This window comes from Spizellomyces punctatus (assembly GCF_000182565.1).
Source record: "Spizellomyces punctatus DAOM BR117 chromosome Unknown supercont1.9, whole genome shotgun sequence".
NCBI classification, from domain to species: Eukaryota; Fungi; Chytridiomycota; class Chytridiomycetes; order Spizellomycetales; family Spizellomycetaceae; genus Spizellomyces; species Spizellomyces punctatus.
In genome coordinates this window covers 842,166-868,930 of record NW_015971545.1, presented here as the reverse complement: position 1 = coordinate 868,930, position 26,765 = coordinate 842,166, and the positions used below count along the sequence as shown (strand labels likewise).

The following is a 26,765-nucleotide window of genomic DNA, read 5'->3' as shown; positions in this document are numbered from 1 at the left end:
GCCGGACAGCCGTGTTCATCAACGTAGGAAGGAGCACATTCCAAGGGACGGAGCCTGATTGGATGCGGAACTTTGCTCCCTGCGCTCTGCAATGATGATGTTGAGTATCATGGTTCTACGCTATGGGGTCAACATGCACATCTCTCCCCCTTAATCATAGCCACAGCACCCACAAAAATGCTCAGTAAGATGCTCAATAGGGATTCTAATTCCAATAGAAGGATGTGCATATTGCCCACAACATTCAGCACTAACAGTCTTCAAAATGATCAAATCCTTGCACATCAAAATATTTCCGTGATCAGCAACCTAGTTTTTTTTCCATGTCATTGAATACCGGAAGAACATTCCACGTTACAAAGCACTAGGTGAATCAACCAAAAGAGCCCCCAAAACTACAGATGAAGGTTCCATATACCGTCCATTGTAACATCAATCGCTACTAATGTGGTCTCTCCAAAACACGTTCTCTCCATCCATATCTACCAGCAAAAACCCATCATCTAGTCAATCGACGGCAATTCTGATACTTAACACCTTGAAAGGAGTGTACTCTAACAGAAGAGCACCTTCATCGTCCCTCTTAACCTCTTCAGTGACATCTTCCAAAATATTACACAAGAATGCCTTTTTGATGGGCAAGGTGCTGCTCAACTGGCATATCAGTAAATTCCAACACATACGGCGGAGATATATATTTCTCACCTCTTGACGCGAGCTCGTCCCCGCCCGCCATAGGCTTCATACAGCCTCAGAACGATGTCTTTGTCTTTAGCATCTTCCGCCTGTTTGATGGTGTCCAAGACAACATTCGAAGTATCGACAGTGAAGAATTGGGTTTCGATGGAAGCTGAGAATGTTGAGCTAAGCGCAAAAGGGAAATGAGCAGCTGAAAACATAATGGCCACCAGAAACCAGAAACGAGACAGACCTGATCAATAACGGCACATTGAACTCATAACCCGCTTGAACCACGTTACTCTCATTGAAGCCGCCGCGATGAGGGTACAGTGCGTAACGGAATCTGTGTTCGCCTATGTAGTCTTGCATGTGAATAACTGCGAGAGCAACTCAACGACGAAATGGTCATACCCATGTCGCAGTGCAAATCAGGTGCCTGAATGTTGTGCAACGTTACAAGCAGCTCGCATTTAACGATAAGCGCTTTTAGTAATAGCTCACATACCTTTGGAGATCGAAGTAACGACATACGGATTACATTTCCATGAACCGCAAAACCATACTTGCTACAAAGCAACTCCACAATTACCACATCATCACACGATGGATTTCGTCCAAATCTTCATGACGCACCAGTCATTCAAGAGCGTAACACCATAGCCGTGTTCAGAGTAATCCACAAACTTGTGTCCGCATACCTCGAACCTCGCCATGTCCCTAGCCCAAACAATGAACTATTGAGAGACGACCTCGGATAATGAATTGTAGGATATCTCCATGGGGACCCACCAACTGTTGTTGTAATGAGTTGGCCGCCTGATGAATCCAAATTGCGTCTCGTAGGTTGCAAAGTCGTTAGCAATATCGACAGGGAACTCGACTTTCTGTCATCGCCAACAACGCGGTTCAGATAACATCAGCGGTACTATCTCTCAATATGTAATTTTACCAATATCCTTCGGTTTTCATGCCAATCCACCCAGGTATCAAACTCGACCATTGAACTTGTTGCCGTCACTATGATGGTCTGCACCAATTTGCTTTGCTTGGTGATGGGCTGTGATACTTTGAGGACAGCGCGTAATGGACCTGTCTCGGCAACAGAGAGTGTCCCAGGAGCGACTTCCCCGCCTTTCTCGAGGTGATAGACCTCCACCTTCGATAAGAATGGCTCTCAGCAAAAGAACATCTGACGGCATATGAAACGTCAACTCACATCCCAGGCATCCCAATAAAGCGGAATATCTTCATACAGTTTGAAGACGTTCGCCAAATATTGTGGAGCAATCGTTTCACGCCTATTTTATCAAGGTTGAGATAAAGGCTGCCCACCAATTTACATTTTGACATTTAAAACATTACCCTTCCTTTTTGTCGTATAAACTTTCTATGCGTCCGTGTTGGTTGAAGACGACCTTGATGAAAGCATTTTCAACAATCGTCTTCTCACCGGATGAGGTGTCAACTGTCGGGACAAGGGATTCAGGATGGATTTCATGCAAATACATTTCACCACAGTAGATATACCGGTGACAGGGACAAAGTCGCTGGGCTTGTAACCCATTTGAACGGTTTTGAGAGCGTATGCCGGGACTTCTTCCAATATCACCAGAGCTTTACGTCCATCAGCCGAAGTCTGTTGCAATATTGACACATCCACATTGGCAGTCTCCGTGTCGAGTTCTATGACTTGCCTTGGACGAGTCCAAGAAGTGGGATTGAAAACAGCTAGAGACGCGGATTGCCAATTGGTAAGATGAGTATATTTCGCTGCCCGTTTGGAAGATCAACACCGAAACATACTTGCAGGTCCCTTTGTGCTAGTCCTCTGCCGTCCAATCAAAGCTTCCAATGCTTCATTTCGCAGCTTGGTGCCGCTCTCAACAACATCAGCATAAAACTAAGAAAAATGATCACTTGGTGAATAGATGTTGGCAACTGGCACACCATATCACTATATTACCTTGAGAGCGTCGTGATATACGATTTCAATTGATGATCCCGGCTAAACGGATCGAGAGATATCAATAATACGCTACGGCGTATATATATCTTTGGTTACTCACCAGCACATCATGGAATTGATTGCTAACATAATAAAATTAGCACGATGAGGATCTATGAAAGATCAGTAAAAGAGATATCCTAGTATATACTTACAGCAAAACTAGTTTCCATAAACGATCCAGTTCTGTCTTTGGATATCTATAGGAAAAGCAAGGTAAAGATGAGAAAATCAGGTTTGCCAATCCTGTTGGCAAAATGCAAAGGATAACATACTTGAAGTCGGACACTCCAGTGGCCACACACAAGGAAGACAGAATTTCGATATCACGAAGGAGAAGCTCGGTTTGACGGTTATACTTTTTCGTAAGAGCTTGAGATGTATACTGTTGAAGTGCCATGCCTTTTTTTTAAGCATTGGCACAAATAGATGAATGTAGTTCATGGCGACTTACGGTTCCCCGGTGGAGTTCAAAGTACTGTCAGATAAAGCGGGATCCGTCATCAGTGTTTGTTCACACAAGTTGGCAAGATCTACTTTCACAAACCAGTTCGCCCTTCCAGCTGACAAGATCGCGACTGGTTTGCTCCAATTCTTCATAAAAAGTGTTTGGCGATCCGAATTTGACCGTGGCCGGTAACCCTTCGACATTCTGCATGCGACGTAGCCGTTCAATCATTGGGATCAGGGGACCACCTATTGGCATAACATCAGTCATTTTTATCGCCACAAGCCAATATGGTGCGCATTCTTACCGCCGCCGTCACCGTTACCGTAGACCAAAAGTGATTGGTTACTGTAGGGTTTATCCTTGTTGTTGTGTACACTACCCCAGTTGTTTAGAACGTATTTCACGGTTGGAATCAAGTTATTTTGAAGAACTCACGCAAATACAACGTCGCGAACACTTGCTTGCGCAGTGTAAGTATCCGCGGGTGAAAAGTGGGTCAGGACCTACGAAATGTGACGATTCAAAATTAGAATTCTTGTTCTTGTGATCGAGGCCGAGATTAAAAGGGCCGTACCGAAGTGCCATCAAGTCTGCAGTTTGGATGAGAGGAATATTAGCATCCCATCGTATGTTGTGAAGCGATATACTCACCCAGTCCACATGAAGGTTGTGTGTGGGAACTAAACAGACAGCTAGAATGTCAATTTCAGTCCGCTCCAGTGCAAAAGGGCAAACTAACGTTGTACCTTGTTGATATTGTTCCAGGACAGCTTTTGTGTAAAGAAATATTTCAACCCTGGCAGGAGAAGCACTTGAGCAAGTCATATCTAACAGAGATTTTGCAAAAAACGCACCTGCTTCATGAATGATTTGCGGCAACTGACAACGGCAACATCAATCAATGTGTTGGGCCATGATGTACACAGCTAAACCAGACCAACCTGTGCTGACTATCAAAATTGTGAGAAATTGCGGAGAGATAGATATGTTCAAATGGCGCGTACGTACATATCCAAAGGTATCCGGCAACCAAAAAACAGTACACCTTTCCCCGAACTTTTCTTCAAAGTACCGCTGTCCGTACAAAAACTGTCGACAGAATGCTTCTCCTGAGGGTAGGTTACAATCCATTTCGACCCAGGTCTGCGCGACTTAGTTCAATCAATGGACACGATACTGATGCGTACACTTTGAGACATACCCCTACAGGTACGCTGATATGAGTCCAGCACAAACAAGTACGCAGAAATAGCGATCTCTTTACCTCCAATTGGAATAAAATTTCCAGTTTTCGCGTGCTCCTTGATGCGTTCGAATAGCTCAGGATAGAGCTGTTCCGTCCATTCAAACTGCTGCGCTTGCTGTTGACGGAATCGGTTGAGGAAAAGGAAGCGCGATGAGCATAATACTTATTAAGCCTGCGTTCCTTATTGCTGTGCTTACCGATGCAGTGAAAACGTACTCTGGATAATTCTCCATTAATCTGGTATCGAAGTCAGATCACAACAAAGGCATAGCTAAAAATGAATTGCAGCATCCTCACTGGCACTGTAAAATGAATTTAATAATAACTCCCATGATCCAATGACGAATTACCTAAATACCTGTGTCGACCAAGAACGAGCAGCCTGGGTGAAAGCATAATTTAATCACATTTGATCTTGCGTGCGGTGGATTCCGTTTGCTCGCATACCTTCCGTTTAGTCTCATCATAAGGCCAGAGCCATGCTAATATCGGCGGGACATAGTTTTAGTCAGTCGTCACTAAGACCTCCATCAATCGTCGTTTCTCACCGGTGTCAATATGGCTGAGACAGATAATAGCTTGTCAGCCAATTACCAAAGTACTTGCAGAAATGAAATGCCATATTTACCAATTGCCAATAGCCGTTACGACATGCTGCGAATAACCAGTGTGGGATCGCTTTTCAAAAAACTCACGGGAAATCTCTTTGGCCTTTTTAATGGAGCTAACGAGAATGCGTTAGGTTGTCGTCTTATAGAGAAACGACTGAGTTATACGCACGATAAGTCGTCGTGGAAGACAGTGTTAACAATCTGGTTTGCCGTGTAAAGAGCGTCACAGGAAGCTTGGGTGTTTTCCGGAAGTTCCTTGCAGGACGAAAATCTTATTAATAAATTTTTCGACGAGGTCGACATCTATCCAGTTTCATTACCTTGACCATGCCTAACAAGACCTCCATGTCCCACAAAAGATCAAATGCGTCTGTGTTCGGGACAATGATCTCAGCCGTGGTTAGGCGGTAGTATCTTTCGAAAACCATGATTGAGTGAGCAATGTTCTGCGCACAGCCGCCAAGGATGGGAGCTACCTGTCTTCCTCTGGTGGATTAATGGAGCCATTCCCGCCTACAACGAAAGTGGCAATGAAAGTAGGGGGCGTGGTGAGCGTACGTAAGGGTCGCGGACAAACAGCGCCGTGATAATGGTTGCGCATGCCACACCCTTCTTTCAAAGATCTCCGACATACCAATTCCCGCTCCAAACATTCCATTGCAAGCAACTTCCACATAGAGCTCAAATTGCTACAGCAAGCAATAAAACGGTGAGACGCGCTTGAGCAGGTAAATATAAACAAACCACCGAATGGAACGGTTACCTCGCCGCCTTTTGCAGATTTTGTCAACCTATAGTCAACATGCCGATCCACATTTTTATCACCCGTAATTCCAATCAAAAGCTGACCCTTGGTCGACCATACTAATGCTTCACAGCTGGGATCGAAAATGAAAACGACCGCCTGCCCAGCATACGATTCAGGGATGGTAATTGTGACCTTAAACCAATGAGTCGACCAGGCTACGTATTGTTTTATTGGTATCGGTCAATCAGTTTGCAAATTACTTTATTTCTGGCAAAATATAGTGCAAACATACTTGGACCAAAGCTCTCCCCAACTTGCGTGGGCTGGTATGAGCCTTGGATCGCGTCAGCAAAAGGACTGAAATTGATAAAAATGGTACCATCAGAACATATTTACTGACAAGAAATGCTTCACATGCAAAGATTTGGGACATGATATTCAACTTTATTATACCGCTCGCCGACAAATACTTACATCCGTCGTCCATTGGGTACAGAGAACACTTGCAAGTTGACAGCCTCTTGATTCCGCTCTTTCACCAATGTGGCATGAAGATTGACATCGGAAAATTGACCATTTTGCAGATACTTTTCCAGCCGCTCAATGGTGATACGTCGGTGCTAAAGGTGTGTTAATTACGTGGCCATAATGGACGTCGTGTCAATGCCCCGGGAACATGTCATTCAACCTTTTGCATTCCGTTCAGGTCCGACGTGCGGAGCGACGAAGATGACTGTTTCATGGTCCTTGTCCGCTACTACAAATTGAGCTCTTGGAGAACAGATGCCAACTAGGAAGATGGCGAATTGGTACTGCCTAGGCAGAAATACACTAGTCGACAGTTGTGCGGGATCTGGGCTGACTCATTTACACACGTGCAGACGCGCAAACCGCGGTTGTATGTGATCGGCAACTGACCACTTGACATTTAACTTGCACTGCCCCGCCCCAAACGTTCCTTTGAGAACGAGCGTCCTGGAGGGAGTTCAGGACTTTGGGCATTGGGAATGGCCTGCAACGACGGCGAACCCGTCCCGAACACAAAAGTAGCTGTCTCCCGTCAGCCAAAAGTCCCAGCTGTCCAATCTGCTCAAGCTCTGTCACGTGATATGTGGCTGATCGTTACGCTTACCTAACTCGGCTGTGACGTAGAAAGGACGTTGTAGCCCCTTCGTTGTGGTCTTGGCTTTTTTATTCCCACCTCTGTGCTCTTGGCCATCTGCTAATTTCAATGGACAGCAATTCCTCGATAAGAATGTCGGCTCCTTCGCAAGCTGCCACCACACATAGATACCTTGTCGTTCGGAGAGCATCCTCCGTTACCTCTGCAAGGAGAATGAGGAGGAAGAGTACCCGGAGGAAGTTTCGTCGTCCGACTCAAACGAAGCAAAACAAAGACCAGCAAGAGGACGACAAACCCACACCCGACAAGACACCGCGCAAGAACGTCTACCACCACCCGGCTCTTACCCGAACCAACTCTACTTCCTCTATATGGTCGGACATTTCATTCGACGAGGAAGACATTGAAGAAGAAACGTTTGATGAAATCGGTCTGGTCGACAGCTATGCAAATAGAACACTTGATAGATCTTCCTTTCTGGTCCCTGATCAGGACCTCCATACTCGCCGCTCCATTATGATGCTAGAAGGGCTATTGAACGACGTGCAAGCATTCAAAGATGATGCTCGGTTTGCCCCCACAATCAAAAGACCGCCAATTACAAGACTTCAGGGGTCTTTAGACAATAGTTCTATGACAGTTGAAACTGGTTCAGCGTGGAGTAAATGGGAGGAAGAGAAGCTGCTACAATATCTGGCGCCCAATAATGCGTCAGTGACACCCGAACTCGAGATACCCAGGCTGGAAATCCCACCCGAAACGACATTGAAACCAGATGCCACCGATCCTCAGCTGGATTCCGCGTACAGCTCGCTTGAACGCCGGAAAAGATTGACATCCGAACTGTACAATGAAGGTGTTGTCGAAGTACCGGTGGCGGCTCCCATACTGACACCTGCTCCGGCTCCATCTTTGGACGTTCCATCATCTTCCGAAATTGCTCCAAAGCCGCAAATCACTTCAAAAGCTACTCGCAAACCCGCTGGTCCAAGACCCATGGGCAACACCAAAGTCAAGGTCCTGACGCATTCGCCTACATTGAGCAGTGATGACAGCTCGACAAATGCGAAACCGCAAAAGAAGGGACTAAGACGGTTTTTTAGAAAAGTAAAGCGCGCAATGCATTGCTGAGTAGGCTCTCGATTATGTAGTTGGTATCCTTAGTTAATCCATGTATGTAGTAATGTGCAATTGGCGGTTTGTAATATGTTGTAGTAGTACCCATGAAGATTATAATGAAATTACCTGTCCCCGTCCAATACGCCGCAGTGTCAAAACCGTGAGCTCTCACCAAAATCAAGCTTCTCCAATGATCAATCAATTTCGGCCTGCGTTGCTAATCGAGTCCATTCGGCAGTTCTACCCTTTTTGCTATCTCCTCTATCTCACTAAATATAGAATCTTCTAATCCTTCAACTTTCCCCGCAACTATTCGCAGAATATCTTCCGTCATATCATAATTGCCAAGGACTGCATACCAATAAAAAATCATTGAGATTCAGTTACTTTTGAGAAAATCAAATAGCGAAAGCCGGTGGAACATACTATCAACATGATCTGCACTCCCGGGTCCACCTCGTGGACTAAAAGCGCCGGCTGGCTTATCACGAAACTCTCGTGTAATGACGGGTATTTGAGCCGGGTTGTATCGTTTGTGCTTCCACCCTTTGGCGCACATGTACTATTCACATTCAACAAAACAATGTTAGGAAACGTATGATATCAATGCAGCGACGGGATACATACTCCAAGAGAAATGAGGGGAACAGTGCCATCGCTGTCATCAATGCGGTTAATACTATATTGAACAAGATCATGCAACCTGGGAAACTAACCCATCCGTCAGCTGGACCCCACTATAGATATTCGCTTCTTCTTGGCTATATGTTGTGTCAACATGGAAGTCCAGTTCTTCGTTCGCTTCTTCTTCGTCATCACGGTTGTCTGGTGTATATTTGCCGTTATCGCCATTCTTTTTGCTTTCATCATTTTTGCTGCTTTTGTTTGTTTTGGGTTCAACGTTGTAAAAGTATTTGCGTTCGCTTTTACGGCCCGTTCCGTACAGACAATAAATCTTGAAATCTGGTGAGAAATGCGGCAGAGGAGTTAAAAGTGGATTGGTCCACGCCGTATTATCGTCTTTTGCCTCCAACAACTGGCGCTTGGACGTGGCGACATAACGCTTATGGTTGGCCGCCCAATATGGACGATTGGCGACGTCCAATATAAACTCTTCTGCGGTGTCAGCTGAAAGGGTCATTGTCTTTTTTGTGGACCTGTTTCCAGTTTTCTGGGAGTCTTCCACTGTTTTCTTTGCGGGATAGAATGTGAGAAATTCGCCAAAACTAGGGTTCTCAGTTTCGCCTTCGTCTGGAGCGGGCTGGCCTACTCTTCCCCAGATGGTTTCACCTCCGTATGGTAGCATAGATGCAAGCCCTCCCCTGATGGTTTAAATAGTGAGTTTATGCAGGAAATATGAGCTCTGGTTGCAGAGTGTATACCATGAGCGGAACAGCCTTGCACGTTGCGCTCTCGTCATGAGGTAGTTTTCGAGGACAAAGGCTTGAAGCCCGTTCAACATTGCAGTGTCCTTCATTTCTCCTGTGAAACAGGATGATGTCATGTTATGTTATAATGGTCACGGAGACTGCTTGGGAACACACCAGACAACATCGTTGGCAGCGCCTTACAAAATGAGCTTGAGTCCTTTGACTACTATGCACTCTTCCAATCATTGTCTTACCTTTGGTACACCCAACAAGGTCCCCGCAATGTTCACCCAATCCTTCAAATACTTTTGAATCCACTGTTCTCCAGCGCCGGCACCGGTATCACTGCGGATCCAGCTCATAAAATACATAAAAACAGTTGAGCCCATGGAGTGGGTCACGACAACAGATCGGGCATCGGGTCCCCCGCCTGCATGCAAGTACGAGATTTCAATCGTATTTTTCAGTTTGGTAAAGTAGAGATCGCGTTTTTCGAGGTTAGCAAAGCTGAGCCGCCAGTCGTAGGCTGCCAGGTGCACTACAGGATGCAAATCAACTGTGAGATGACATAAATGCAGCTTACTCTTGTGGGAATGAATGCGTACTATTGTTGTTGTCGTATCCGAGAGCTCCAAGGTTGGAAATAAGTTTAGCCCAGACCCAGTACCTAACGTTTGGTGTCAGATAAGCAAACATTCTTAAATGAGATAACTGAAAGCTAAAAGAAATATATACCCAGGAAATAGATAGTCCGCCGCATCAAGACCCTGGGCTGCCCTCAATTTGACACCTGGCGGATCTAGCCCTGTCGTCTCATCTAGCATCATATGATATACCCAGCACGCATTGTTCAACAGTAGAGCTTTGAAATGATCTGTGGTTCCCCATATTCTCTTTCGAAAATATTTCTGCCCACAAGCGCGGTTCATTGCAATGATCTCCTCAGCGGCCGCTTCATCCGTGGTTTGCTTGGCAGGTGCAGATTTTGATTCACTTGATTTCGCCTGGGGCTTTCTTTTGGCACGGCCACCAGCTTGATCTTGTGCCTCTCCCGTATTCTTTGTGTCGAGAGGACTGTCAGTTTTAGGCGAGACAGGGATATTCCACACTTCAAGTCCTGTGGACACAATGCCAGGGATAAGGATGACAGGGTGCTGAATTGCCAATGCAAAATCATCTGTATCTACATTCGAGGTGACAGCAAGCCGATTAAGTGAATCCTACCTTTGCGGCGAGCCCTTCTCCAGCTAGTCGGGCTCCAGGCAGAAACTGCTCATACTCGGTAGCAGGCGATCCCACCTTTGTGCCTCCAAAAAGTGATGGAATCTGAAACATCGACGTCAGGTTTCCCAAGAGATCATATGAACTAATTCCGGGAATCTCGGGAAGGAACTCGGACAGATCCACATCTCCCAAAGCACCAGAAAATAACTCTGACATTCGATGCATGGGCATTATCGGTTTCAGTGCTGGTCGAAAAGTTGCAGCTGCCAAAAGGGTAGATATCACTCCAAGGAAGGTACCCGCAAAAAAGAAAACTCGACGATACTAGACGAAAACCCGTAGATCAGGAATCTTTTTCTTTGTCTTCCGAGACTATGCCCTTTCTAGCGCAAACATCAACGCAATGTACCTCCAAAAACTTGCGTCCAACAGGACCATCCATGAAGCTCCTTCTTCTAGATCTCACGCGCGTATCAGCATCACGACTCTGTGATTGAATAAGGGCAACCGTCTCATCAACATGAGGCTGCCGTCTTGGCGATCCAGTCCTCCGCTTGTGATGACGCTTTGGTGTTTGGGCCTTTCTGTTGCGTCCAGCCATGGTTGTCGCACTGGAAGGCGCCTCCGAGATCGTCGCCGGATGGGTATCGCAATTGGTTTTTCAATGGAAGCGCGCTAGTGCGCTACCTGGTACAGGACTGTGACAAAGGGACGAGTACCGTCCACGGGCGTGTCGTTAGGTGGAACGCAAGCGATTGCCAAGCGGAGAGGCCATGCATTGAGTGTGACTCAGCGGTGTAGGACTCATCGAACGAGTCATTTATTCGAATTCATCTCCCATTGAGGCATGACGTCAAATGCACAGTGTAGAGGTGACAGAAAATGGCACTAGCTACTACACCAGGGAATAAACCGGCGACAACCGGTTCGGAAAAGCTAACTAACTACTACTAGGCAATTATACACGCAATACATAACAGTTGGTTCTAACCGGATAACTGCGCACCACCACACGCGGTCCCTACTAGGCCTTGATCTGGAACTCTTGATGGCATTGAAGCCAGACTCTTGCATCCAGGAGCGAATCGACTGGGCAGCATCACAAGCCAGAGGATGTTCAGTGACAAGACTTGGAGACTAAAAAAACTAGGATAAAAAAACTGCATGTCAGCGAGATGAATGACAGAATGAAATGATGCAATCAGTACATACCAACCAAGCTCAACTAATGTGGCAGCATAATAGCAGCTTTGTTGGTTCCGAGGCTGCGCTGGTTCCAGTTGGTTGTAGTCATTGGGAGGGCAAGGTCCTCAGCACCATCACATCTGCATTCTCATGGTTGGACTTGAGAGTCATGATGAGGGTTGCGCAGATGGTTTGAGAGTCGAGGAACTGGTGAGGAAGGGGAGAGAGAGCAAGGCCCCCCTTTTATAGACCTTCGGCATGCGCCTCACTGCAGTTTAAAAAAAAAAAAACATTACATGCATGCCACACCAATCTGAGCAATAGAGGGGGTGCTGATTATGCGATATGATTAACCGGATTATCCGGATAATAATGAGTCTTAGTGCCATTTTCAATCACCTCCACACTATGTTACTCGACCGTATTGGACATGTTGACAGCTAGACTTTGCGAAAGGCGACGGATAAAACAAAAAACAAGGACATTGTAAAGGCATATCGTTCCGTTTATCGTGTTATGGCATTATGCTATGAGGAAATGCAGATGGGCGACTCTAGTTGGACGACGGCAGACGTGCGCTATTCACCGTTTCCAATTGGATTCCCTTGTATTTTATCCACAAGGGGGATGGAATCAGTTCATGTTTTGCGAGGTTCATTACAAGTGCACACACGCACACGGCCCATTACGGCTTTCATATGGGTTGCAATAAACTGGACCTTACAGGCCAGCGATGTATCCTTTTGCGTGGCACATGTCGCTGAAGCAAACAATGTATAAGAATGGTCGTAAACCGACAAATGACCTGCAAGCGAGAACGTGGTCCTCTGGAAGAAGCAGAGCCATCGAAAGAGCCCGCGACAAGGAACCCGCCATCGACCAGTCGCTTTCCAATTGGAAAAGACAGCAAGGGATCATATTCCGGTTGCAGGTTGAAAGCCGCCTTTCGCCGTCAGCAGGTGCATTAAAACAAATCTGCCGCATTTTTAGTCCTTCATCTCTCAGCTGGCCGTTAAAAACCCTTAAGGGGACCCTTTCAACTTTGGTAGACACCCCCAAAGTTCATCTTTACTGCGCAATCGCATCAACCAACTAGTTTGTGCGCTGATCTAAAACCCGTTCTTTTCCCTTCCAAACACTAGGAATATCAAAAGTAAACCCATCCCAAAGGCTCTCGGTGTTTGTAACAAACGGTTAACGCAGCATCTGTCAAAAAGTTCAAAGTCCGCCGCGTTTCAGGTCAAAAACCAATTTGGAGTTAAAGGCGCGTTTCATAAGCAACGCAGCAAAAAGCGGGTTTTCTAATGGACAAAGGAGGTTTCTACAGAATCTTTTCATTTTGCTGAGGGAATGACGATGGATGACATTGGGGGGAGCTGAGTTATTTAAAGAGAGCATGTCATCCTCCCTTTCGCTCCCCCCGTCTGAAAAATACTCCTCGATATATATACCTGCTAGACACATAGACAAAGAACTTAGAAGAATCCCAACATGAAAGTCACTACCGTCGTGGTCGCATGCCTTGCTTTGGCTTCCTCCGTTGCCGCCGTCGAAGATCCTGTATGTACTTGAAGTCATTGATAAAGGTCCACTTGGGAATAAACAATGTTGCGTTTAAACAGAAAACTACCCAAGCCAAAAACAAATTATCAGCTTTTTGCAACTCCCTGAATGGTGCGCAGGGATCCAAGGGTGAAAACTGCTTCAACATCTTTGGTCGCTATACGGGGGTCATCTTGGCTGCTGCTGCCAAGAATGATCCTTGTGGACGCACCAGGGAGGCTCAAGCCTTGCTCGACAACTTTGGCGATCGTCCCGGGGCAGTGTATGTTTGATCATTTCAAGAGTTTGCAATCGTGATGGCACACTGGCAAGCGCTCATTCATGAATGCTTACCTCTTAGAGCGCTCGCCAACGAGATGGCTCACGCTCCTATTAATGTGATTCCTCCGAACCCTAATCCTCCTACGGACGTTCCTTGTGGCACTCCCCTGAGGCTCCCTGGTGGACAGCAGGGCCCGTCGGCTACTGCTCCCAAACCCGCTCCCTCGACTAGTCCATCCCCGGCAGCCAACAACAACAACGGCAATAATCAGAATAATGGCAACAGTGGCAACCAAAACAACAGTAACGGCAACAACAATAATGGCAATAATAATAATAGCAATCTTGCGCCTGGTTTCCGCGCTGTGCCAGGCACACTGGCTGTCCCGGGAGTCCCAGATATTGGAATTCCCGTTAGTGGCATTCAGGCCGTCGATGATGCCAGAGCCAAGGAACACATTGACCGTTCCATCTTGCTTAAGGCTGCCATGGAAGTAAGTAGTTGGCGCTAGGTGAATGTTTTACAATGGATATTAAATTAATCTTGCTGCTCAACAGTTTGGCCAACGCGCCACCGATCCCAACGCCGTGCAGGACCTGGTTGCTAAGATTAACCAAGTGCAGGCTTCCAAGAAGGCTCGTACTGCGCTGGAAGCTCAAAACGGCTTGCCCAGTGCCCAGGTCGTCTAGATGTTCGTTTGACATCTTAATTGATCGAAACTCGTGTCTTTCTCTTTGAAGTGTCGTGTCAAGGTATATCATGAAGTGAAAGGGTATCATATGGTCTTGTATTTAGAAGTGCTACATATGTGTAGATATCTGGTCTTTTGTTGTGTTGTATAAACTAGTGTCGGTGAAGAATATGAGCAAGTCCCGAATGGGGTCGAAAGATACGCGACACATGTTCACTTTGTTGATGCACTAAAGCTCTTTCATATGACAATGAAAACTATTCTACAGAAAATCATAGCAAAGTTGGCCCATAACACATCTACATAAGAAAGGCATCCATCTACATTTTAGCTGAATAACCCAAGTATATAGAGTAGAAGGAGATGACGCTGTCAAACACTAAATCTCAAGAGACTCTACGCCATGTAACGATAACCGGATAACCGAATATCTACGAATTCGCTACAGCAGCGTCATCCATCAATTCAAACTGTACGACAAAGAAGGTTACTTTTCCATCCCTTGACCGAGCGACGTATCGAAGTGGTTGGCCATCCCAGTAGTCGGCAAGATTTACGCTGAAGCCAGGGAGACGGACTTGAAGGTTACCAATGTCCATATATCGGTTGTAGAAATCTGATCGGTTGATGCAGGGAATAAGAAGAAGGGACAAAACGAGAATAACAAATGGTTGCGTGCGTACCCCATCCATACACATGATCTGGTGAGAAGGTAAACTCTTTTCTGTGTGAGGCTTTTACAAAATGTTTCTGCAAGTATAACATACTGTCAGTGGTAGTTCTACGACAAGAGTTGTAAGTTTTCAGACAACACTAACCTTCCGATTCTCTGCCGACACTGGTTTTCCCTTTTCCGTCACTAACGCATTATCTTCCTCCAGGCTACGCTCATTTCCAAACGCCCACGGCGGCAGTTTCAAAGGTCCATGCTTACGCTGCGGTGCCGGATTTGGGGCATTTGACGGTTCAGCAGCAGCCGGTAGCGCGAGAGTATTACTGATTTTATCATCAACGTTTCCAGCTATGGGCCATGACAATCGCCATAGCCCACTCCTGGTCTTTTGATGACCTCGGTGGTCGATCCGCGTCGTTTTCAGAAAGGAGTCTCGGGCGAGAAGGCATGGAGCTGGATGGACACTCAATATGTTCATGGCGCAGAGAATCGGACTCATTGCCCATGGCGAGTCTGCGTGTAGGTCGGCTGTGAGTGCTGGATCGATCCACTATTTGAAAAAAAAAGAAAGTCCGTGTTAACCCAGGAAGAGACCAGTCTGAGTTTCAAAAACTGTAGGAATCGTTCAAAGACACCTTGGCGATGGTCAATGCCAGATCAGCGCCAGGAGGCAGCCTCAACTTTCTCTCAAACACAACTCCAAAGATCACATCGTCCCCATTCCAAGGCTGCTTAAATCTGCCCTCAATCTGCACCGAAAAATATCTCTTTCGCCCCTCAAAATACGGTGTCGAATCAAGCGGTTCTTGGCCTTTTGGTGTGATACCGCGATAATGGACGATCCGGACGCATATCCGTCCTGTAAAATGAGGCGAATCAAATTCAATCGGATGAAAGTCATCGTTGACGGGGGCCATTTCCAGAGATGATGGCGATGCTCCTACTCGCACACAAAGGCGAGTGGGTGGGTCGGAGGAAACGTGCATTGTTTGTTGGCGAAGGGATGGATACTGACTGGCTAAAGATATCGGTATTGGGAAAGGTATTCAAAGTAACATGTCCAGAGCAAAAGCAACAAAAGCAGTCAAGCCCCCTTCAACCTTCCGATCCACATTGGCGCCCCTGTTCAAAAAAGAAAAAGCCGTCTTGTAACTTATTACATCACAGGTTTTGACAAAGCAGTGGAATCGACTACCCTCCACCAGACGCGTCCACACAAGACTGCGATGCTTTGGAGGCCTTTCCCCACCTCAACCTGTCACTGCCCCAAAAAAAGGCCTGACTCACTGGCTTTTTGACGGCTGCTCTTGGAAAGTGGGTGCCCCGCACGATGGCAATGGCAGTTTCCAGTTTGTAGCGATGTGGGGAACAGACACCTCGCCGGGTGTCAATAGCAACATGTCTCTGGAAACAGGATCAAAAAGACATGACATCACGCACAAGATCGTGAAGTCGTGAACTGCGAAAGCATTGGTCATTAGGAGGCTTTAGCTAGAATCCTCTGACTCGAGGATATTTGAGTTTAAGATTCTGACACGCCCCATACTTGTAGTTTCCATCCTGCAAATGTCAATACCAAACAAACGACTTCAACAATAATGCGCATCCTTTTATACATGTCAACGGTTTGATGTTCTGCAAAAGAGAGTGACATCATGTCAAGCTATCCCTGTTATGTAAACGAGCTGGATCTTTCTTCCTCGTCCTTTTCAGCAGAATATATTTTCAGGTTGCGAGGACACCATATCCTGGCAGCATTGGATGAGTTGTCATGATGCTGCAGTGGAAAAAAAAAGGTGCTGTATCGTCAAACCTGGACATCTAGCAATTCGCGTCTTCCTTCTCAGTTTTAACCGGCAACTTGAAGCGTTTGCTTGCCTGCACAGACTTTTACAAGGAGGATTGTTGATGCCAATGCACGTGGAAATAAGACCAGTTGTGTAAATCGTACGACAATTGTAACAAATGGCTTGCCATGCCCTTTTCATTTTTACAAGCCAACAGCATAGCAAATGTGTCGTAGCAAGCAACGCAATTGCCGCAATTCACCCCACAGCTGGCTAATCCAAATACTCAGCAATTATCGGGACAACTCTAAAAGTAGCACGGTTTTTCAAAAGGCGACCCAAGGGCTCCCAAGGCGTAAAAAAAGGTCGCTTCTGCCCTGCGCAATCCCCTATCGTTTTGCTTGTTTTGGATATTGCCTTCCCCGCCCTTTTTGATCTTGTCAAAATGCAAGTCTGTCACTGTGATGCTTACATTCCTTTTGACAACCACACTGATAGCAATTGACGTTACCACATGGTCCATCACCAGCTCCTTTTATATCCTCGGCTCATGATGAAGGAGTTTTGGTAAATGAATGTTTTCTTCATTTTTCCGTTTGGGATATGTTTTGACAATCAAAAAAGAGATAAGCAGAGCAATCGACGTCATATACTGCAAGGGCATTGCACAATCATCTTGTCCTGTATCTCATCAAATCCAAAGAAACCCATTGTGGAGTCGTCCCCCCTCCCCGCCAAACTGTCCCCACACCACCAATGTGCATGCCCATTGCGAGCACATATCTCTTCCTTCTCCTTCTTACTCTCCCCACAATCTTCGCCGTAGATCCTACTGAACCACCACCACCAACATGTCCACCAGCACCCAGTTCCCAGCCCAAAATGGGGTTCAGAGTCCTATGGGGCATCGACATCCCGCTAGGATCGACCGCGGCGTTGCCGCTATTAGAGCGTGTCGTCACGGCGAATTCCGCTTGTGCCTGTGGAGATGTCTGTGGAGTTGCGAACCAGCGATGTGATTGGTGGGTGTGGGATGGGACTCTGTGTTTTTTGCGAACTTTAAATAGGAATGGGGTGTGTGCTTCGCTATTCAATGTCTTTGTTCTCTGCTTTCATGACCGTCGAATGACATACTCCAATCAAGCAGGCAAAGTACACTACGGTCTTTCTCTCGTCTCCTGACTACCCTCTCCTTGGTGACCTACCTGCCAGCTTTCCATCCCAAAATCTGACAACCATCACCTCCCCACCAGACAGGGCCCCAATTACTCTTGAAGAATGCCTATCCCACTGTCAAAACATATCTAGTTGCGCGTACATATCATGGAGGAACAAGGAATGCCAATTGCGCTCTGGCGTCCCCGATGCAACTAAAGTCACTGGGTTGTGGGATCCGAGAGCGCCGTGGTCGACAGGACAAACGACACCCAATTGGAGGGTGGTCCCAGATGAGGCGCATAGGGGACTTGTCCCGGGTATTATAGCTGCTTTGGTGGGCGCTTACATTATTACTGGGGCTGTGGTTGGCTACCGTTACTGGCGACGCTCAAAGCAAAACCTAGCGGTAAATGGAGGACAGGTAGGTGTTACCTTTTTTTTTGCAATTCCTAAATATCCAATAACCTAATTGGTATTTGGAGGCTTCCCTGCTTCATGAGGAACTTCCTGTGAGGACTGCAACAGCTGTACCGTCCTCTGATGTTCCTCCCCCGTTAGCACCCATCCCATTACCCAACCATGCTGGCACTGACCGCGAAGCATCGGATACAATCATAGAAATCCCGACCACATAGCTCCACATCCGAGCATCCTTTCCCGCGTCCACACACCGCACTCAACACCTTTCGTTCACCGATTGAAGGACTGAATCAACATATTCATAGTTTTCCGTCCCTGTAGTTTAAGATTCGTCCCTTAATGTAAATAATAGTAAATAGGTCGTTATGTAGTTCCTCCCCAGTGACCACAGATTGATATGCCACATCAGTCAAAAAATTGCAGAAGAGTGCATTTATAAAGTGAAGTGAAGCGGCGGCCAATGATTGCTAGGAAGTTCAACGCCGGCATCCAAGCTCCGTCGTGTTCTGTGCTCAAACGCACAATTGCTAAGAGCCCTCTTTCATTATATAAAAGCAATATCCTAAACAACTCTCCCTCAAGCTTCCATAATAATGGATTCAAACATCTTGGTCATATAATTCCCAAACCACATGTGTCGCCCAACACTCCTCATAATCTCCAAATGAATTTCCAAATCTTTCCTAGCTCTCACCAACTCCTCTGTATCCGTTTCAGCATTAAGTGCCACGACGAGAACCAACGCTGATCTGAAGGCCAAGTAAAGCGTGTACCAGTCAATCCACCTGGCTGTAGGGTTCACCGCCACAATTTTTCGGAGGAGGTATGCAACTCTTGAGGCATGGTAGCGACAGTGATTATAGCTAGCGAGGATGTGTGGTGTCAGGTTGGTTTTGTATTTGAGGCTATCGGCTGCAGCGAGAACGGTTGGGAGGCGCAAGCACACGTGAAGCGCGTGGTGGATGATGTGGTGGGTTAAGAGGTGGTACGGCGGTAATGGAGGACGGGAAGTTATGTGTGGGGAGAATTCATTGTAGGTATCAATAGTACGGGCCCATGCGGGGAGGGCGCCCATGATCGCGGTCAATTCAATCACTAGCAGAGACTCGGATTCGACCAACGAGATGGGGGAAGGTAGAAGGGAATCAGGTGAGGTGACTTGCGAACCATGCATTGAATCATACAATGATTGGATTTTGTAAAAAACGCGTGCGAGGCGACCCGACAGATCAATAAAGTCAATGTCGAGACCTGGAACAAAAGCTTCGAGAACGGGAAGACCGTCGGGATCCGCTACAGACAGCCACAGTGGTTCTGGAGCAGGAACTTGAACAGTGCGACTCGAGGTACCGAAAAACGTGAACTGATCGACGGAAGGACGGGCTTGATCATTAATCATTGGTGGAATGCGTTGCTCGTCGGGAGACTCAAGACCCGGTTTAGGTTGCCGGTCGTACTACAATATAGACCAAACGGATCTTAACATCCCTTTACCATATGAGTAACCGCTGATATTACGGTTTCGTACCATGCATAGAGTCCACCATAATCGTCGACGCGATTCTTTTTGGAGCCATGTCAGCTGTCCATGTACTTCCTCCACGTCAGGGTCGACGTCAAGTCGCAGGGAAAGGGCTGTCTGGATCGCCATTGACATGAGAGGAACCGAGGCATCAACTGAAGGATAAAAATAACAACAAATTATTAATGTCCAGGTGGTTCCCTACCACAGAATCGAAATATTGCTTGGTACTTACGGTTTCCCATCCCTGTAAAGAAACAAAGCAAAAGCCACAGAAATCAAGCCGTCAGCACTTGCAGTGACCAACCAGATGATCGCTGCCTTTGAAATGCTCACCTGACATTGCCAGCCCGAGAGTCACAAGCGCCAAAACGGTCTCAAAATCTGGCTCCCCCACGAAAGAATTTATAATCTCCCTAGCTTTCCAAAAATATGGTTCGCCTCCCAAATACAGCGGTACATTCCTTGATGCAACGTACGCCCTCGTCACAGGATGATCAGATCGTCTCGCGGCAGCTGCACACATGCTATAGATCAATAATGGTGGATGATTGGGCCACCTTGCCATGAAGGTTGCTTGATGAATGGGATTGGGAAACCATGTTGGTACAATGTCGAGGAAGAACGTGTGAACCAGATATTTCAGTACATCATCGGAGAAGAGGGTTTGGTCAGACGGTAATGTGGAGTACATATTGCTGGGGATAATGGGTTGGAATAGATAGTCGACTGGAGCATGTGAATCGGCGCCAAGATCGTACGCAGAAAATGCACCTTCCACCATCGCTCCTTCTGCGGCTATGGGTGATAAAACGGCATATGCAGGATCTGTCGTTGGGTCTGGGTCCGACACGGTCATTTGACTTGTTCTCGCCTCCAGGTCCTGCACTCGCGGGTCTTGATTTCGAGGATCTGGTACTCGTGGATCGTCATTAGGTACACTCATACTTCGCGCCTTTTCCTCCAGTTCATACAGCCTGGTTTGTAGCATTTGGGTGTACCTTTCGCACACACAATATTAGTCCATGGCAACTCCGGCGGAAGAAATAGATGCACAATCATACATACGGATTGCCATCAGCAGGTTCCGTCAAAGACCCAGCCCGTGACCTCCTACCTACTCCTTTCCCTTTACTCCTCTGCCCATATGTACACTCATGATTTCCTTTTGCACAGACAGAACAAGTGGGTCTCCCTGAATCACACTTGTTCTTTAGACGATAACCTGCAAGGATACACATAAGTGACATGTTCACAGGGCAGTGAAACGCGCTCTTTCTTAAAGGCAGACAGTGAAAACGTACATCGATCACACGCCCATACTTTCGTCCCCGTTATTTTCAGTTTCTGCGCCGTGAGAAACTGTCGTGATTGTCCCTCCACATGTGTTTGTTTGTGTGCCTTTTTGTGTGTTGTATGCGTGGTTGATGTTGTTGCTGTTCCTTCACCTTCCATCATCAAACGGGCCCGCGCGTGTGGCCTTTGGGGGCTTTGAAGAGGTGCAGGTACAGACGTGCTTATGCAGGGAGCGAGACAGAAGGGCTACTTGATGGAAATTCACATGCAAAATGGATGGTGGCGAGAGACCTTGAGGATATTGTCGACCAACCCTGGGGACATTGTCTCCACTAGCATGGATCATGCGCCACTGACAAGCCACTGGGTGATTCACCATACGTTTGAATTATATAAGCTGTTTCAAAGTGATCTACGAAACTACAAGACGACATCATGCATTCTGCTGTTTGTCTAGCGCCATCAAAGTACCCACAAACGTCAAGATCTGAAAAAGGAAAATGATATATGAGCGACTGGAACCTACTTTTGAATTCGAAAGCACGCCCTACTCACCATCTTGGGTTTCACCTCCACGATATCCTCCGGCAAAACAAAGATAGTAGCACCCAGCTTACGTGCAATGGAGATGGCGTACTTGGCATTCATCTTTGCATCGTCCTCCGATTCTCCTGATGTCACAAGCTCGTAGTTCACAACACCCTTCTTGATACCGTTCAACAAGTCAAGGAAGAAAATTCCTGTTGAGAGGCTAGGATCCTTGAAGTTCGCCATACTCGAACTCTTGCTTGCACGAGACTTGACAGTGTCATTGGCCCATTTAATCATGTCTGCATCGGTGATCTCCCGTCCGCCTGTTGATAAAGTGCGGAGCGTTTGAATGACGTGTTCCCGCATAAGTTGCCATACAAGCGCTGTGGAACATAGAAATGTTAGGAACACCATTGTAAGATAAGCCCATCGAAAAATGCTTACCAAGAGTCAAATTTTTTATTCCATCTGTCAAATCGCTCCCTCCAATTCCCACCAACGAAAACTTCATACTCTTTCCGAGCACCACGACGTAATTTGTGTTCTCCACCTTCTTAAATTTACTCGTCACGGGAGCCTTGTTCACCTTCTTCCAGTCTACAATGCCCGGGTGGACTTTGTCCATTGCTTGGAGAAGTATCAAACCGTCCCGAAGATCGTCAAACAAGTTGTTGACAAATGGCTCCACTCCAAGACTGTTGAGCCAGAGCGCAAATGCACGCGCTTCCCGATCACCTTCAGAACTGAAGAGCCATTCATCTAGCTGGGCCATTTCAGCTTCGCTGAGCTTCTCCAAACCTGGGTGGGTATTGAAGAGATGTGCTACGAATGCAAAATTGAGCTTGGGGTTACCACCCACAAGAGTCTTGGGGGTAAGGTATTTTCGACACTGCAGTTTGTCGGCATTCTGCAGGACGGCTTCAGCCCGCTCGTGAAGGTCGTGAATTTGCAGCGGTGCACGAGAACATGTTGATGGGGCGAGTTGGTTGAGCAAAACAGTGTAGTTTTCTCCATCCTTGACGTCGGAACTGAAGTTTGTAACTTTTCGCGCCCACCCTGCTTTCTTCAAGTGGTAATTGAACCACCGCAACAAAATTTGTTCTGGAGGCAACTTCAAGAAATCCTCCAAGCTTTCCCCAGTTTCCAGTAACCGGAACAACTCCGGGTGAACTTTGATGTCAATTTTCGCTTGCAAACCGATTTTGATGATCTGCCAGATGAGACCAAGGATAAGGTGCTCACGACCTTCAATCAGATCCTGGGCACCAATGTTGACGACGCTGCAACCGATGGCCTTTGCAGAGTTGACGACGACATTGTTGTTCTCGGTCATATGGAAAGCATTGAGCTTTTTCGACACGTTCAACACTCGCTCATCAATAGTGCCGGGAACAGCGTCGTTGATCAGCTTAGCGAGAAGGAGACCGTCTGTAGCTAACTGTCAGCCATAGCAAACAACAAATTAAACCAAATTTGAAGCATACCCTTGCACTCGGAGAAAACCTGCATGGAGGCAGGGTCAATAGGTAATCGGTCCTTGACGTGCGGATCATAGGCCAACTGCTGGTTGATATGCTGCGTGAAAGACTCTTTTTCATCCTCATTGATAGTATGCGTGGTATTTTCAAGATGGCCGTGCAAAACAATCTTCTTCTTGTCCTCGCCATGTTGTTTTGGCGCACCCTTGTCGGCTCTTACTTTGGAGACCGCTTGCAAGAAACCCTCGAAACTTACAAGTCCCTCTTCGTCAGTCAAACTCAACTGAGCCAACTTAGCCGTGACATCCTGTGAGCTTGCGCCAGCTTTTGTAGCAACGTTGGTGAGATCGCTTTGGTGAACCAGATCACGTCCATCCTTGTCGAGGGACGCAAATTGCTGGTGGAAAGCAGCAATTTCGGATGGAGTGAAATAAGGAAATTTAACAGCGAGAGCTTGAGTGTTGATACCCATTTTGTATTTAGGATAAGATGAAGGGTGGACTTCGGCAGATTGAGCAGCGGAAGGAAATTTTCCTGAAACTGCACCCGGGTAGGCAGGTATTGTCGTAGGCAGGTGGCTGGTGCTGCCAAAAAGAAAAACAATGAGTATTTTTTCTAACCATGCAGTAATATGTCCACGACATTAATTCTTACTCGTACTGCCGAGTTGGCTTGACAGGCTTTACTGGAGCACTAAAAGTACTTGATTTGGAAACTGTGACCGCTTCGTTGATAGGCCTCGTTGGCACACTGGGGGATACACCCGAAGTTACTGGAGGAGTAGCGTACGACGGGCGATAGACTGGCACAGGTGGAGTAGCGCGAACAGGCGGAGGAGGAGTAACTCTTGTCTCCGAGGTTATAGTCTTTTGCTTGTTAGCTAACCAATCTTCTTGGTTCTGCTCTCTCCAGTTATTCTGTGAGGATGGTAATGCAAACGACGGAGCGCTTTTATTTGAGGCAGGAGCAGTGTTCGATTCGTCTTCCTCGTCAGAGCGCCAATCGTCTTCGTCCAAGGCACTATTTAGAGTTGGGGCGCTTGTGGTGAATGTGGACGTGGAGAAGTTCCGGAAACCTGACATGGCGCGCGCGGAGTTTTTGATGATCAAGGGATGTTATGGTTAGGATCGACCCGGGCCTTTTCTCTTTCAGATTATGAGGGACGTGAGGTTGTTTAAAGCAACGAAAAGCTTTTTCTTGCGTGTCCTTTGTTTGGCTACTTGCAAGAAGAAAGCGTCTTTTCAGGCGGTTTGCTCCTTTCTTTCTGTCTATGAAAGTGATATTTCGCAAATACAAACAGAAGGGACAAAGCTATTCGCTTTCAAGGGAGAAAGGTTCGGTTAGGTTTTCACAATAGCCGCCGCAAGCGGCGAGATCGAAACGAAGGAATAGTGTCCTTTGCTCACCAAAGAAGCAAGCTCAAGTAAAATAGTTCGACAACGGACTGTTGCTTGTGAACGGCAAGAGAACTGTAAACAAAAATACACAAGAACGCTCTCTTTAAGAGTCTGTGGATTTCCTTCTGATGTATCCGTGCCAAGACTTCGTACCTATGCAAGTAATGTCTTTTGTGGAAGAACAGCAACAAGAGGACAAGGAAGGTGGAGGGTGGATTTGGATTTCCACTGGACAAATCTCCACCCCGTCTCGTGCATGAGTCATAGGTATGTAATACACAAAGTCACCAACTGGGAAGCGCTACGGGGGGCTTGGCACATTTCGTTTCAACAAAAGCACAGCCCACAGCTCACGCAGATGTTTGCTTTGGGATTGTGGGATTGAATGGGAAAGAAGACGGCCAACGTCCATTTTGCTGTGGAAAGAAGGACCACATCGTTTGCTAGTCCAGATCTATAAGCTTACGAGTCTTCGCCACGTACTGATTGCCTAGCATTCTGTGATTCCAGTTTATGTCACATCCTCTACCCAAAGGGTTCAAAACTAGTGGTGAATTGCAAAGTCCATAAGGCAACTCAGCTGCCAAACTCATCTTTCATTGAGACACTTGGCGTGGTTTTCGTGGCATGGAGAGTAAAAAGAATGATAGATGCCAGTTGAGTTCTGCCAGTTTGTACATCGGCACCTAAAACAACCGCGCTTCTGGAGATGGATGGCATGGGCTGTGCTGCTACGAAAATGCTGAAGACGCAATGCAAGTTTCCACATAGATGCCACCTTGCCGGGCAACGCCTCACATACTTGCGCGAATACCGCATGAAGAAGCCGGGCTTGCAGGCTGCGCTTTGCCATCGCCCTTATTCACATCACTCTGCTAAAGGCAGGTTCGCTACGGCAGCAAGCACTTTGCTAAGGCAGATTCATATCACTCTGCTAAAGGCACATTCACTTCGAGTGGTACTCGATGCACACCAATCACTCTGCTACGGCAGATTCACTTCAAGTGGTAACTCGGAGCACACCAACTGCCACGGTAGGGCCCTCACCACCGAGTGGTACTCGGTGCACACCAATCCCATGGTTTGCGAGCTGAACAGCAACCAGCGTTGACCCGTTATAACATTGAAAGAATGGGGTATTTCGCTACGACAAGTAGCTGCTCATAAGTTGTCTCAAAACGTTCACAGAAAAATGACTAGGCTCGGTATAAGCGCTTTGCAGTCGAAGCGTACAAGGCCCTCAACAGATTTTCACATTGTGCAGTGCTCCATGTTAGCAAGTAGAAGAAAATAATGTTGCGGCACGAGTTTGTGCAGCAAAACTCACAGCTGTTTATGTACCGTCCTTTCATGATCAAAATCTGCGCATGAAAACAGACAAGGATTAAATGATGTACGAAGTATTTCTTCTTGGCGGCGATACGAAAAGAGAGAAATGACGCCTGTAGGCCATGAATTCAAAAGAGAAATAGGGGAGTTCTGATGACAGAATTGCCTTTGATCGCTTTGAGCATAGTGTGGAGGTGATGGAAAATGGCACTAGGACCCATTATTATCCGGATAATCCGGTTAATCATATCGAATAATCAGAACCCCCTCTATCGCTCAAAGCGCTGTGGCATGCATGTAATGCTTTTTTTTTAAACTGCGGTGAGGCGCATGCCAAAGGTCTATAAAAGGGGGGCCTTTTCCCTCTTTCCTCTTTACCCATCCTCGACTCGCAAGCATCTGCCCAACGCTCATCGCGACCCACATTGCAACCTCATAGTGACCCACATTGCAACCTCATTGCGACTCGGTCAATCATGAGCATGCAGATGTGGTGGTGTCGAGGACCTCGTCCGCCCGACAGCAACAATGGCCAGAACCAGCAGCAACCAGTTGGATCTGTTGACAAACCTACTATTATGCTGCCACATTTGTTGAGCTTGGTTGGTATGTACCGATGGCATCATTTCTTATCATCTGGTCATCTTCTGACAGGCAGTTCTAGTCTCCAAGCCTTCGTTACTGAACATCCTCCGGCTTGCGAGTCTCCCTGACGATATTAACTCTCTTGCGACGACTCTGGCTTCAATGTCGATCAAGAGTTCCAGATCAAGGCCCAGTAGGAACGCGTGTGGTGGTGGGCAATTATCCGGTTTAGAACCGTTACGTATTGCGTGTATAATTGCCTAGTAGTAGTTAGTTAGCTTTTCCGAACCGGTTCTCGCCGGTTCATTCC

General features: G+C 46.9%; 8 protein-coding genes across 8 annotated transcripts; 3 read left to right on the top strand and 5 right to left on the bottom strand.

Moving 5' to 3' along the window:
• Window positions 1–278: 278 nt before the first annotated feature.
• SPPG_05671 (uncharacterized protein) lies at window positions 279–6,484 on the bottom strand (the record flags this gene model as incomplete). Its single annotated transcript, XM_016753881.1, has 38 exons — window positions 279–646; window positions 706–864; window positions 923–1,034; window positions 1,093–1,117; window positions 1,187–1,247; window positions 1,315–1,398; window positions 1,471–1,565; window positions 1,631–1,837; window positions 1,898–1,979; window positions 2,044–2,146; window positions 2,188–2,409; window positions 2,485–2,581; window positions 2,645–2,686; window positions 2,748–2,769; window positions 2,842–2,886; window positions 2,962–3,071; window positions 3,141–3,164; window positions 3,234–3,382; window positions 3,442–3,512; window positions 3,573–3,640; window positions 3,712–3,727; window positions 3,789–3,817; window positions 3,884–3,948; window positions 4,142–4,288; window positions 4,402–4,498; window positions 4,581–4,620; window positions 4,734–4,765; window positions 4,831–4,865; window positions 4,932–4,945; window positions 5,012–5,107; window positions 5,164–5,249; window positions 5,315–5,408; window positions 5,471–5,507; window positions 5,629–5,683; window positions 5,758–5,957; window positions 6,035–6,099; window positions 6,217–6,362; window positions 6,431–6,484. 38 exons carry the CDS (start codon window positions 6,482–6,484, stop codon window positions 508–510), a joined length of 3,225 nt encoding a protein of 1,074 aa, XP_016607470.1. The 3' UTR covers window positions 279–507.
• Window positions 6,485–6,671: 187 nt separating this feature from the next.
• SPPG_05670 (uncharacterized protein) lies at window positions 6,672–8,126 on the top strand. The gene has a single exon (XM_016753880.1). The coding sequence runs from the start codon at window positions 6,974–6,976 to the stop codon at window positions 7,994–7,996; it is 1,023 nt and encodes a 340-aa protein (XP_016607469.1). The 5' UTR covers window positions 6,672–6,973; the 3' UTR covers window positions 7,997–8,126.
• On the bottom strand, window positions 7,990–11,346 carry SPPG_05669 (uncharacterized protein). Its single transcript, XM_016753879.1, has 11 exons — window positions 10,988–11,346; window positions 10,579–10,902; window positions 10,090–10,508; window positions 9,960–10,021; window positions 9,609–9,892; window positions 9,529–9,550; window positions 9,367–9,466; window positions 8,701–9,306; window positions 8,612–8,642; window positions 8,411–8,546; window positions 7,990–8,335 (listed from the first exon to the last, which is right to left on the bottom strand). Exons 1-11 carry the CDS (start codon window positions 11,177–11,179, stop codon window positions 8,202–8,204), a joined length of 2,310 nt encoding a protein of 769 aa, XP_016607468.1. The 5' UTR covers window positions 11,180–11,346; the 3' UTR covers window positions 7,990–8,201.
• A 1,565-nt stretch (window positions 11,347–12,911) lies between these two features.
• SPPG_05668 (uncharacterized protein) lies at window positions 12,912–14,584 on the top strand. The gene is made up of 4 exons (XM_016753878.1): window positions 12,912–13,323; window positions 13,386–13,588; window positions 13,667–14,081; window positions 14,146–14,584. The coding sequence occupies exons 1-4, from the start codon at window positions 13,255–13,257 to the stop codon at window positions 14,275–14,277; spliced, it is 819 nt and encodes a 272-aa protein (XP_016607467.1). The 5' UTR covers window positions 12,912–13,254; the 3' UTR covers window positions 14,278–14,584.
• SPPG_05667 (uncharacterized protein) lies at window positions 14,338–16,841 on the bottom strand. Its single transcript, XM_016753877.1, has 5 exons — window positions 16,766–16,841; window positions 15,588–16,700; window positions 15,098–15,502; window positions 14,963–15,029; window positions 14,338–14,895 (listed from the first exon to the last, which is right to left on the bottom strand). Exons 2-5 carry the CDS (start codon window positions 15,936–15,938, stop codon window positions 14,711–14,713), a joined length of 1,008 nt encoding a protein of 335 aa, XP_016607466.1. The 5' UTR covers window positions 15,939–16,700; window positions 16,766–16,841; the 3' UTR covers window positions 14,338–14,710.
• Window positions 16,842–17,293: 452 nt separating this feature from the next.
• On the top strand, window positions 17,294–18,805 carry SPPG_05666 (uncharacterized protein). The gene is made up of 2 exons (XM_016753876.1): window positions 17,294–18,318; window positions 18,380–18,805. Exon 1 carries the CDS (start codon window positions 17,496–17,498, stop codon window positions 17,919–17,921), a length of 426 nt encoding a protein of 141 aa, XP_016607465.1. The 5' UTR covers window positions 17,294–17,495; the 3' UTR covers window positions 17,922–18,318; window positions 18,380–18,805.
• An 89-nt stretch (window positions 18,806–18,894) lies between these two features.
• Window positions 18,895–21,481, bottom strand: SPPG_05665 (uncharacterized protein; the record flags this gene model as incomplete). Its single annotated transcript, XM_016753875.1, has 7 exons — window positions 18,895–19,773; window positions 19,846–19,994; window positions 20,075–20,086; window positions 20,176–20,840; window positions 20,908–21,064; window positions 21,144–21,381; window positions 21,449–21,481. 7 exons carry the CDS (start codon window positions 21,479–21,481, stop codon window positions 18,895–18,897), a joined length of 2,133 nt encoding a protein of 710 aa, XP_016607464.1.
• An 87-nt stretch (window positions 21,482–21,568) lies between these two features.
• On the bottom strand, window positions 21,569–24,226 carry SPPG_05664 (fimbrin; the record flags this gene model as incomplete). Its single annotated transcript, XM_016753874.1, has 5 exons — window positions 21,569–21,622; window positions 21,691–22,049; window positions 22,111–23,094; window positions 23,151–23,728; window positions 23,799–24,226. The coding sequence occupies 5 exons, from the start codon at window positions 24,224–24,226 to the stop codon at window positions 21,569–21,571; spliced, it is 2,403 nt and encodes an 800-aa protein (XP_016607463.1).
• Window positions 24,227–26,765: the final 2,539 nt, after the last annotated feature.

Bases quoted from the DNA above. Each gene is read 5' to 3' on its own strand.
- SPPG_05670 (XM_016753880.1), top strand. From the start codon at position 6,974: ATGGACAGCAATTCCTCGATAAGAATGTCGGCTCCTTCGCAAGCTGCC.
- SPPG_05669 (XM_016753879.1), bottom strand. From the start codon at position 11,179: ATGGCTGGACGCAACAGAAAGGCCCAAACACCAAAGCGTCATCACAAG. The intron at 9,893-9,959 runs GTACGCATTCAT...TGCATCCTGTAG, and splicing joins CGGATACGACAACAACAATA to TGCACCTGGCAGCCTACGAC. The intron at 9,307-9,366 runs GTATACACTCTG...TTAAACCATCAG, and splicing joins GCAAGGCTGTTCCGCTCATG to GGGAGGGCTTGCATCTATGC.
- SPPG_05668 (XM_016753878.1), top strand. From the start codon at position 13,255: ATGAAAGTCACTACCGTCGTGGTCGCATGCCTTGCTTTGGCTTCCTCC. The intron at 13,589-13,666 runs GTATGTTTGATC...CTTACCTCTTAG, and splicing joins GGCGATCGTCCCGGGGCAGT to AGCGCTCGCCAACGAGATGG. The intron at 14,082-14,145 runs GTAAGTAGTTGG...GCTGCTCAACAG, and splicing joins TGCTTAAGGCTGCCATGGAA to TTTGGCCAACGCGCCACCGA.
- SPPG_05667 (XM_016753877.1), bottom strand. From the start codon at position 15,938: ATGCACGTTTCCTCCGACCCACCCACTCGCCTTTGTGTGCGAGTAGGA. The intron at 15,503-15,587 runs GTGTCTTTGAAC...TTTTTCAAATAG, and splicing joins TGGCATTGACCATCGCCAAG to TGGATCGATCCAGCACTCAC. The intron at 14,896-14,962 runs GTACGCACGCAA...TCAACCGATCAG, and splicing joins AGATCATGTGTATGGATGGG to ATTTCTACAACCGATATATG.
- SPPG_05666 (XM_016753876.1), top strand. From the start codon at position 17,496: ATGTGCATGCCCATTGCGAGCACATATCTCTTCCTTCTCCTTCTTACT.